General features: G+C 38.1%; 1 protein-coding gene across 1 annotated transcript; it reads left to right on the top strand.

The window, feature by feature from the left end:
* Positions 1–739: 739 nt before the first annotated feature.
* PATE3 (prostate and testis expressed 3) lies at positions 740–4,290 on the top strand. The gene is made up of 3 exons (XM_010352997.2): positions 740–823; positions 2,075–2,197; positions 3,171–4,290. The coding sequence occupies exons 1-3, from the start codon at positions 775–777 to the stop codon at positions 3,293–3,295; spliced, it is 297 nt and encodes a 98-aa protein (XP_010351299.1). The 5' UTR covers positions 740–774; the 3' UTR covers positions 3,296–4,290.
* Positions 4,291–12,021: the final 7,731 nt, after the last annotated feature.

Raw genomic sequence — 12,021 nt, 5'->3', positions numbered from 1 at the left:
ACAGACATTTAAATTATGAACAAAAAACTAGCCAGATTCAAAATATAAATTTGCTAAAGATCAAGTCACGGAATAATTCTAGAGAGGATTTAATGGCTCCACAAAGTAAATAGTCCCTGGCCTTGAAGGACAGATTTCTTGTAAGTAAAAGTTCGGGACTGAGAATCAAATGTTCTAGGTGGAAGGTCAAGCTTGGTCACAGACTATATATCTTGTCCTCTCTCACTCTCTGGTTTCTTACCCATAATGTGAGGAGCCAGGTGAGCTTGTCTGCCTTATTCATTGCTTGGTGTCACTCGTGTAACTGTGCTGGCATATACAATTTCTCAACAAACATTTGTTGAATGCACGAATAAATCTCAGGGAGGCACTGAATCACGGCGGTGAAACGTGTGGACTCTAGAATTAGGAAGTCATACTTCGAGTACCAGCACTATCAGTCACTGGCTATGTGACCAGGGATAAGCTTCTGGAACCTCAACAAACCTGTTTCCTCCTCTGTGAAATTGGGATAACAATAATAATATCAAAACCATATGTTTTTTAAAAGGTTAGCTCCATGCAAACCTCAACATTTATTAATTTTCTTTATTCTCTGCCGTGAGGAGGGCAGCCAATGAACTGGAGCTCCAAGAGGAAACCTTGTGTGACTGGCTCTCCCCAGGCATGAATAATCACTAGCCTATGATGAAGAAGGTTTCCTCTCTGGAGCCTAAAGACCTGTGCTTGCAGCCCCTAGCGTCTTTTTCCTGCACAAGAGATTTCCGGGTCAGGATGAACAAACACTTCTTGTTCGTCTTCCCCCTGTGCTGCCTCATTGTGGGTGAGTCCTGGACTTGAGGGGTATACTTGAGAGACAGGATCTAGGGAGCTCCAGGGAAACTACAGGTGTAGTATGCGTCCATGCAGGGCTGAGCTTTGGCCACTTTTATGAGCCAGGGGAAGCCGGCCTCCAGAAAGCTCCTTTGCCTTCCCTGCCAAGTCTTCCATCCTTTTCAACCTCCTGCCATTCTCCTCCAGGTGGGCAGGCCTCTGTCCTGCCCTTTTAACCCACTTTCTCCCTCGGTCCCTACCATTCCCCATAGTCCCAAGCCCTGGCAAGATTTTCCTTAGGGCATCCTTTTTATTTGTAAACCTATATCCCATTTGTTGAGGGAGATGTCAGTCTATAATGAATAATTTTCAGTTTATTTTAGGACTGAACAATGGCTTTTGATATCCTTTTCAGAGACTTTATGTTACAACAAGTAATTCTATGAGAGGAAGTACTGAATGCTCTGGGATCAGACAGATTTTTTTTCATGGTTTGTGGTCACAGTCTCAAACTCTCTGTATCTTTGGTTGCTCATTCAAGAAATGGGGACAATGGTGCCTGCTTACAAGGCTTTTGTGAGGATTAAATCAGATGCAACTTGAGTGAACATGGCCCAAATGGGATGCTCAATCATTGCTACTTTCCTTTCTCATTCAGGTGGACCAGGAATATTTTTAAAAATTAAACCTGTATTTTGAATAGCTCACCCCACAGAACTTCATAAAAGTGTCACTTATGGTACTACTATTGATGATGCCTTTACGTAGATTCAGATTGAAGCTCAAAATAACAGAATATATCACCTAACAATATCCAAGCAGCAATATACAACACAAAACAATGGCAAATGTTAGAAATCCAGTAATAGTAACAATAGCTTGGGTGAAATATTTTAAAGCCCTCACCCTCCTTATCACACTCATATCTCTAGTAGGCCAGGCTAGCACTCATAGCACCATTTTTAAGCTGGAGAAATCAGTGACGTGAGGGCGAACTTTTTGCTTAAAGTTATCCAGGTTAAAAGGGCTAAAGCTGGGATCAGAATCCTTTTATTCATATGGTGACATTTTCTTTTTATTAAAACTCTGAAATGAGGAGTTCATAAGAGCTCCAACTGTTTACTGCCTAAATACCCCAACCAGGAGCTCTTCATCTGCCCGCCCTCTCCACTATTCATTCTCCACCTCCATCGAATATTTCCAGCTCCATTCCAAGTCCCCACTTTTGCCTGGTCTCACACCATCTCTGTGTTCTCTGCAGCAGTGACATCACTTCGGTGCATAACATGCCACCTTCGCACACGGACAGACCGCTGCAGAAGAGGCTTTGGTGCCTGTACTGCTCAGAAGGACGAGGCATGCATGCTCTTAAAGATCTACCAGGGTAAGTTAGAGGGTCAAGGAAGGTGTTGTAAGATTCTTAGAATCCTTAGGATAGTGCTTCAGCAATTTCACATCTCAAGAGAAGAACCAATGCAGACTGCCCCTGAGCACAGATGGTAGCACAGGTCCCTGTGCATACAGACAGAAGATGATTTCGGTCAATGAGACAGGAGGGAGAAGTTGGGATTCTATATTTCCAAGAAAACTGACCAACCAGATTTTTTTTTGGTAATTGACACATAACAATTGTTCATATGTATGAGTACATGTGATATTTTTATACAAGCCTTCAATGTGTAATGATCAAATCATGGTAATAGGGATATTAATCAACTCAAACATTTATCATTTCTTTGTATTGAGAACATTCCATATGTTCTCCTCTAGCTATTTTGAAACATACAATAAAGAAAATATGGTATATACACACAATAGAATATTATTCAACCATAAAAATAAATGAAATTCTGTCCCTTGCAGAAACACAGGTAAGCCTCGAGGTCATAATATTAAATGAAATAAGCCAGGCACAGAAAGACAAATATCACATATTCTCACTCATGTATAGGAGCTAAAAAATAAGTTAATGTCATGGAGATGAGACTAGAGTGATGATTACCAAAGGCTGAGAAGAGTGGCGGAAGGAGAGGATGAAGAGGGGCTGGTTAATGACCAAACTGATTTTGACTTTGAAGACACTAAATCACTAGTTGCTAATCTAGCAAGAGAGAAAAATGAAGCAGCTACACAGAGTTGAGGATTTTCAGGGACTGCAGGCAAACAACCCCTGCAGCTAACCAGTGACCTCTGTAGCTCCCTGCCTGGGTGCTTTTAGGGAGTATAAGCTGGGAAGTCATCCCTCAACCTACCCTGATGCCTGATTAAATTTTCACCAACAGAACTAGAGCTGGGTTTTACACACCTTGGAGAGCTTAAATCAAATGCTTATTTTCTGTGGTTCTTTCCTATTTTAGGCAATACTCTGCAGATATCATACATGGTGTGTCAGAAATTCTGCAGAGACATGACATTTGATATCGGGAATCGGACTTATGTTCATACATGCTGCAACCACAATTACTGTAACTTCCAACTCTAAGATATTTGGCCTCCTGAGGTCTCGCTTTGGAATGTCCCCAGTGTTGCTCATCCTTCACACTCTGAAGCCCTTGCTTTCCTTTCGTGTCTGTCCTGACAATACCCCTGCCCTCTCGTTAACCTAAGAAGACTAAGCTAGTGTCATCCTTTCTGGTGTCTTCAGCTTGGCTTCTCCCTCAGTCAGAGAATAGTGGTTCTGAACAATGGATTTCTCCTGTTATCGGGAATATTGGCATTGCCATACTCCAAGAAACCTGCCCCAAGAGTTCCTGTGCAGTAAAATTTAAAGCAGGGACATTCTAGAACCTTAATTGGCTTAACTAGTTCAGGTACACCGGAAAGCCTTCAGCTAAAAATTCACAATATTTTTATCAAAAATTCCCATGTGTCAGGAGAATGATTAAGCAGAAATAGCAAGAAAATGGATGACAGATACTGAAGATTTTTCTCTACGGACACCAAGTTATTTCTACCGGCAGGCAGTGCCCACTTCAAACTCAGTCATTGTGATTTTCCTGGCATTTACAAACTACATCCTTACACTGTTATTAGGAGATAGCAAACAAGGGACTTCCTGGCCTCTGTGACAATCACTGAGCTCTTACACAGCCGCTACTACTCCTATCGAGATGTACATTCAAGGTGCATCAGAACTCTCATTTCTTCCCCTCCCATTCCTAAACCTTCTCTCTTCCTTTCCTCCTTTGCCATTCACCTTTACTATCACCTCCCACCTCCATTATCACCTCCCCATTGCGACACAAACTCTCCCTGTAGAAGCAGGAGGTCCTTTGAAGCTTTGCCCCATGTGTCAGATGACACCTGAGGCATATAATCTAGGGTGAGCTGCCTTTCAGGATCCCTCAGCAAATGGAGGCAAACATAGTCAAAATACCATCTACCCTATACAGCTTTCTTGAGACTTGGGGGCCTGGCTCAAAGAGATTTGTCTGTTGTTTGCTGCCCATCTTTAAGTAATAAACAGACTTCACATAACTTGTTGTGTGTTGGCGTGTTCTGTCTCATCGAACTCAGACAAATAGGTAACTAAAGCATGATGGAACTAAATAGTAGCCCAAGATATAGTGGGACTCCTGTTTCTGGTGACGGGCAGAGTGCGGATTCCTGTTATTGTCCAGGAAGTGGGAGTCCTTGCTTGGGATTGGTAATTAGCATTGCACTTCTATATTCATGAAACAATTATGACTGTTCTGGAACTTATTATAAATGAAATCACACAGAAACTATTCACTTAAACCTGGCTTCTTTTACTCACCATAATATTGTTTTAATTTTTAAAATTTTAATTTTAGTAGGTACATAGTTGGTGTACATATTTATGGGGTACATGAGATATTCTCACAAAGGCATGCAAAGCACAATAATCACATCACGGAGAATGGGGTATCCATCCCATCAAGCATTTATCCTTTGTGTTACAAACAATTATATTCTTTTAGTTATTTTTAAATGCGCAATTATTACTAACTGTAGTTGCCTGTTGTGCTATCAAATACTAAATATCATTCATTCAATTTTTTGTACCCAATAACCGTCACGACCTCCCCTCCAACTCCCCACTATCATTCCAAACCTCTAGTAACCATCCTTCTAATCTCTATGTTCATGATGAATTCAATTGTTTTGATTTTTAGATCCTACAAATAAGTGAGAACATGTGATGTTTGTCTTTCTGTGCCTGACTTATTTCACTTAACAGAATGACCTCCAGTCCATCCATTGTTGTCATTGTTGCAAATGACTGGATCTCATTTCTTTTATGGCTGAATAGTATTCACTTGTGTATATTTACCACATGTTCTCTATCCATTTATCTATTGATGGAAAGTTAGCTTGCTTCCAAATTTTGGCTATTGGGAAGAGGGCTGCAACAAAGAGTGCAGATACCTCTTCAATGTGCTGATTTTCTCTCTTTTGCGTATATACCCAGCAGTGAGACTGCTGGATCATATGGTGGCTCTATTTTTAGTTTCTTGAGAAACCTCCAAACTGTTCTCCATAGTGGTTGTACTAATTTACATTCCCATCAACAGTGTGTGAGGGTTCCCTTTTCTCCACATCCATGCCAGCATTTGTTACTGCCTGTCTTTTGGATATAAGTCATTTTAACTGGGATGAGGTATCGCATTGTAGTTTTGATTTGCATTTCTCTGATGATCAATGATGTTCAGAACACTTTCATATGTCTGTTTTCCATTTGCATGTCTTCTTCTGAGAAATGTCTATTCCAATCTTTCGCCCATTTTTGACTGGGTTATTACATTTCTTCCTATAAAGTTGTTTGAGCTCTTTATATATCCCGGTCATTATTCTCTTGTCAGATGGGTAGTTTGGAAATATTTTCTCCCATTCTGTGGGTTGTCTCTTCACTGTGCTAATATTGTTTCCTTTGATATGCAGAAGTTTACATTGATGTTATCCCATTTGTCCATTTTTCCTTTGATTATCTGTGCTTATATGGTATTGCCAAAGAAATTTTTGACCACAACAATGTCCTGGAGAATTTCCTAAAAGTTCCCTTACATTCATTTAATGGTTCAAGTCTTTAATCCATTTTGATATGATTTGTCTATATGGTGAGAGGTAGTGGTCAAGTTTCATTCTTTTGCATATGGATATCCAGTTTTCCCAGTGCCATTTATTGAGGAGTCTGTCTTTTCCCCAGTGTATGTTCTTGGTACCTTTGTCAAAAATAAGTTTGCTGTATGTGTGTGGATTTGTTTCTGAATTCTCTATTCTGTTCTGTGTGTTCTATGTATTCTGTTCTATTCTGTTCTAGGTCTGTGTGTCTGTTTTTATGTCAGTACCATGCTGTTTTGGTGACTATATCTCTGTACTATAATTTGAAGTCAGGTAATGTGATTCCTCCAGTTTTGTTCATTTTGTTCAGAATACCTTTGGATATTCTGGGTCTTCTCTGATTCCATGTAAATTTTAGTATTGTTTGTCTATTTTGGTAAAGAATGTCATTGGGATTTTGATAAAAATTGCATTGAATCTGTAGAATGTTTTGGGTAGTATGGACATTTTAACACTATTGAGTCTTATAATCCATGAACATGAAATGTAATTAAATTTTTTAATGTCTTCTTCAATTTCTTTCATCAGTGTTTTATAGTTTTTGTTGTAGAGATATTTTATTTCTTTGGTTAAGTTCATACCTAAGTATTTAATTTTTTCTGTGGCTATCATAAATTGGATTTCTTTCTTGATTCCTTTCCCAGAATGGTTGCCATTGACATACATAAATGTTACTAATTTTTGAATGTCGATTTTGTATTCTGCAACTTTACTGAGTGTGTTTATTAGTTCTATTTTTTGGTGGAGTCTTTAGGTTTTTCCTACTACAAGATCATATCATCTGCAGACAAGGACAATTTGAATTCTTCCTTTCCAATTTGGATGCCTTTTATTTTCCTCTCTTGTCTGATTGCTCTAGCTAGAAATTCCAGTACTATGTTGAATAACAGAGGTGAAATGGGCATTCTAGATCTAAGAGGAAAGATTTTCAGGTTTTTTTTTCATTTTTTATGATATTAGCTGTGGGTCCGTCATATATGGTTTTTATTATGTTGAGGTATGTTCATTCTATACACAGTTTTGTGAGGGCTTTGAACATGAAGGGATGTTGAACTGTATTAAATGCTTTTTAGCATCAGCTGAAAATATCATATTGTCATTCATTCTGTCGATATGGTGTATCACATTGATTGATTTGCATATGTTGAAGCATCCTTGTATCCCTAGTATAAATCCCACTTGGTCATGATGAATGATCTTTTTAATGTATTCTTGACTTAGGTTTGCTGGTATTTTGTTTGGGATTTTGCACCAATATTCATCAGTGATATTAACCCACAGTTTTCTTTTTTTGATGTGTCTGGTTCTGGTATCAGGTAATATTGGTTTCGTAGAATATGTTTGGAACCATTCCCTTCTCTTCTATTTCTCAGAATAGTTTGAGTAGAATTGACATTAGTTCTTTAAATGTTTGGTGGAACTCAGCAGTGCAACCATCAAGTCCTGGGCTTTTTTTAACTGAGTGACTTTTAATTACTGTTTTGGTCTTGTTACTTTTTACTGGTCTCTTCAGGTTTTTAACTTCTTCATGTTTGAATCTTTGCAGGTTATATGTGCTTGGGAATTCATTCATTTATTCTAGATTTTCCAGTTTATTGGCATATAATTGCTCATAGTACCCACTAATGATCCTTGGAATTTCTGTGATATCAGTTGTAATGTCTCCTATTTCATCTCTAGTTTTAATTATTTGGGTCTTCCCTCTTTTTTTCTTAGTCTGGATAAAAGTTTGTCAATTTTGTTTATCTTTTTAAAGAAACCAACTTTTGGTTTCATTGCTCTCTTGTATTGTTTTCCATCATTTCAAATTCATTTATTTCTGCTCTGATCATTATTTCTTTTCATCTACTAATTTTGAGTTTGGTTTGCTCTTGCTTTTCTAGTTCTTTAAGATGCATCATTAGGTCATTTATTTGAAGTTTTTTTTTCTTTTTTGATGTAGGCACTTACAGCTATAAGTTCACCTCTTAGTACTGCTTTCACTGTATTCCATAGGTTTTGGTATATTGTCTATTATTTGTTTCAAGACATTTCTCAATTTCTCAATTTTTTCATTGACCCACTGGTCATTTGGGAGTATATTGTTTAATTTCCATGTGTTTGTATACTTTTCAAAATTCCTCGTTATTGATTTCTCGTTTTATTCCTTTTGCTCAGAGAAGATGTTTGGCATTATTTCAACTTTTTTGAATGTTTTAAGACTTGTTTTGTGACCTGCCATAGGACGTATCCTTGAGAATGATTCATGTGCTGAGAAGAATGTGCATTCTGCACCTGTTGGATGATATATTTTGTAAATATCCGTTAGATCCATTTGTTCTATAGTGCAGATAAAGTCTGATGTTTCTTTGTTAATTTTCTGTTTTGATGATCTGTCCAATGCTGAAAGAGGGATGTTGAAGTATTCAGCTATGATTTTATTGAGATATTTCTCTTTAGCTCTAATAACATTTGCTTTATATATTTCATGCTCCAGGACTCTGTCCTGGTCTGCAAATTCTTCACTAAAAAGTCTGCATACAGACATATTAGAACTCCATTGTATGTGATTTGTGTATTTTCTCTTACTGCTTTTAAGATTCATGCTTTATCCTTGACCTTTGGGATTTTGGGTTAAATCTGTTTACTGTTCTATCACCTTCTTGTATTTGAATATTAATCTCTCTATGTTCAGGAAGTTCTCTGATATTATCCATTTGAATAAACTTTCTATCACTGTCTCTTTTTCTACCTCCTCTTTAAGGTCAATAACTCTTAGATTTGCCCTTTTGAGGTTGTCTTCTACACCTTATAGGCATGCTTCATTCTTTATTTTTTTATTTTATTTTTTTTTGCATTCTCAGCCCATGCTGCTTTATTGCTAAAAAATATAAATACACAGGTGCAGAGTTTCCAACTCTTTTAATAGTTCCTTTTTACACCAAATAATTAAATTTCTTCTTCAAAAAATCCAAAGATGCATAGATTAAAAAGCAAGCTGCCTTTTGTAATACTTCAAATAATATTCAATGAAATTATTTTTCACATTATACACCAATAGTGCAATAGAGAATATGAAGGACAGCAAATAAACACAGTGAGCAACTCTTATTCTCACAAGGCAGTAAGTAAAGTATAATGTGAAGGACAGTCTAAGATAATCTTTCTGGTTATAAGAGATGGGTGGTTTTAAGATAAGTGTCAAGACTGTTACTGTTTAATGATTGATGATAATGTATTACTAGGATACCTTTCTTACCCCTGGGAGAAAAATATTTTTTCACTGATGGAATGACATATCATCACCAAGGGAGAAAAAAACCTGAAAACTGCCAGTAACTAAGATACCTATTCTGACTTTAAAGAAGGTATAGGAATTAATGGAGAAATCCTTCTTTCTTATTCTTTTCTTCTTTTGTCTCCTCTGACCGTGAATTTTCAAATAGCTTGTCTTCAAGATTACTTATTCTTTCTTCTGTTTGATCAATTCTGCTATTAAGAGACTCTGATGCATTCTGTAGAATGTCCATTGCATTTTTCAACTCTAGAACTTCTAATTGATTCTTTTAAATTATTTCTGTCTCTTGGTTAAAGATGTCTAATAGAATTTTGAATTTCTTCTCTCTGTTATCTTGAATTTCTTTGAGTTTCCTCAAAACCACTATTATTTGGGAGAAATTGGCCAAAACACAGTGGCTGCAGGACTCAAGCAAGTCTGAAAGCCAATAGGGCAGGCATTAAACCTTAAAGTTCCAAAAGCGATCTCCTTTGACTCCATGTCTCACATCCAGGCCACGCTGATGCAAGAGGTTGGCTCCCAAGGCCTTAGGCAGCTCTGACCCTGTGGCTTTGCAGGGTACAGCCCCCCTCCCAGCAGCTTTCACAGGCTGGTGTTGAGTGTCTGTGACTTTCCAGGCATATGGTGCAAGCTGTCAATAGATCTACCATTCTGGAGTCTGAAGGATGGTGGCCTTCTCACAGCTCCATTAGGCAGTGCCCAGGTAGGGACTCTGTGTTGTGGCTCCAACCCCATATTTCCCCTCTGCACTGCCCTAGCAGAGGTTCCCCATGAGGGCTCCACCCCTGCAACACAGCTCTGCCTGGACATCAGATGTTTCCATAGATTCTCTGATATCTAGGCAGAGGATCCCAAACCTCAATTCTTGACTTCTGTGCACCTGCCAGACCAACACCACGTGGAAGCTACCAAGGCTTAGAGCTTGAACCCTCTGAAGCCATGGCCTGAGCTGTAACTTGTCCCCTTTAGTCACAAATGGAGCAGCTGGGATGCAGTGTACACAGCAGGGGTCCCTAGACCCATCCCAGAAAACTATTGTTCCCTCCTAAGCCTCTGGGCCTGTGATGGGAGGGGCTGCCATGAAGGGTTCTGACATGCCCTAGAGACATTTTTCCCTTTGTCTTGGAGATTACCTTTTGGTTTCTCATTACTTATGCAAATTTCTGCAGCCAGATTGAATTTCTCCCCAGAAATTTTTTTATTACATTATCAGGCTGACAATTTTCCAAACTTTTATGCTCTGCTTCCTCTTGAATGGTTTGCCACATAGGAATTTCTTCAGCCAGATGCCCTAAATCATCTCTCTGAACTTTGAAGTTCCACAGATCTCTAGGGCAGTGGCAAAATGCTGCCAGTCTCTTTGCATAGCAAGAGTGACTTTTACTCCAGTTCCCACAAATTCCTCATCTCCATCTGAGACTACCTCAGCCTGGACTTTATTATCCATATCCCTATCAGCATTTTGATCAAAGCTATTTAACAAGTCTGTAGGAAGTTCCAGACTTTCCCACATCTTCCTGCCTTCTGAGTCCTCAAAGTCTCTAGGAAGTTCCAAACTTTCCCACATTTTTCTGCCTTCTGAGTCCTCTAAGTCTCTAGGAAGTTCCAAACTTTCCCACATTTTTCTGCCTTCTTCTGAGCCCTCTAAACTGTTCTAACCTCTGCCTGTTACCCAATTCCAAAGTCACTTCCACATTTTTGGGTATCTTTACAGCAATGCCTCACTACCTGGTACCAATTTACTGTGTTAGTTTGTTCTCATGCTACTAATAAAGACATACCTGAGACTGGGTAATTTACAAAGGAAAGAGATTTAATTGACTCACAATTCCGCAGGGCTGATCGGCCTCAGGAAACTTACAATCATGGCATAAGGGGAAGCAAACATGTTCTTCTTCTCCTTCTTCACGTGGTGGCAACAAGGAGAAGTGCAGACTGAAGTGGAGAAAAATCCCCTTATAAAACCATCAGACCTCAGGATAACTCACTCACTATCATGAGAACAGCATGGAGGTAACTGCCCCCATGATTCAATTACCTCCCACTGGGAACCTCCCACGACACATGGTGATTATGGGAACTACAATTCAAGATAAGATTTAGGTGGAGACACAGCCAAACCATATCAATCATGATCAATGATATTTTAATGTGTTGTTGAATTCAGTTTGTTAGTATTTTCTTGATTTTTTTTTTAAATAAATATTCATCAGATATGTGAGCCAGTAGTTTTGTTTTTCTGATGTCTTTCTCTGGTTTGGTATCAGGATAATACTGGCCTCATAGAATGAGTTTGGATGTATTCCCTCCTCCTCTGTTTTTTGGAATAGTTTGAGTAGAATTGGTATTAGTTCTTTAAATGTTTGATATAATTCAGTAGTAAAAATGTTGGATCTCATTCCTTACTTTACTGGGAGACTTTGTGTTATTACGTTGATCTCATTACTTATTATTGGTCTGTTCAGGTTTTGGATTTCTTCTGATTCAATTTGGTTTGTTGTATGTATCTAGGAATTTGTCCATTTCTTCTAGAGTTTCCAATTTATTGGCATATGGTTACTCCTGTTAGCCACTGATGACCCTTATCCTTTCATTTTCTGCAGTAACAGTTCTACTATCTCCTTTTTCATTTCCAATTTTATTTATTTGAATCTTCTCTCTTTTTTCTTAGTCTGGTTAAAGGCTTGTCAATTTTGTTTAACTTTTCAAAAAACCAACTTTTTGTTTCATGAATCTTTTGTATTTTTTAATTTCAATTTCATTTATTTCTACTCTGGTCTTTATTAATTCTCTTCTTCTGCTAATTTTGGGTTTGGTTTGCTCTTGTTTTTCTAATTCTTTAATATGAA

The sequence above is a fragment of the Rhinopithecus roxellana genome, chromosome 15 (genome assembly GCF_007565055.1).
Source record: "Rhinopithecus roxellana isolate Shanxi Qingling chromosome 15, ASM756505v1, whole genome shotgun sequence".
Classification (NCBI taxonomy): domain Eukaryota; kingdom Metazoa; phylum Chordata; class Mammalia; order Primates; family Cercopithecidae; genus Rhinopithecus; species Rhinopithecus roxellana.
The sequence above is the reverse complement of the archived record's forward strand: the minus strand, read 5'-3'. Positions and strand labels throughout refer to the sequence as shown.

Bases quoted from the DNA above. Each gene is read 5' to 3' on its own strand.
- PATE3 (XM_010352997.2), top strand. From the start codon at position 775: ATGAACAAACACTTCTTGTTCGTCTTCCCCCTGTGCTGCCTCATTGTG. The intron at 824-2,074 runs GTGAGTCCTGGA...TGTTCTCTGCAG, and splicing joins CCTGTGCTGCCTCATTGTGG to CAGTGACATCACTTCGGTGC. The intron at 2,198-3,170 runs GTAAGTTAGAGG...TTCCTATTTTAG, and splicing joins GCTCTTAAAGATCTACCAGG to GCAATACTCTGCAGATATCA.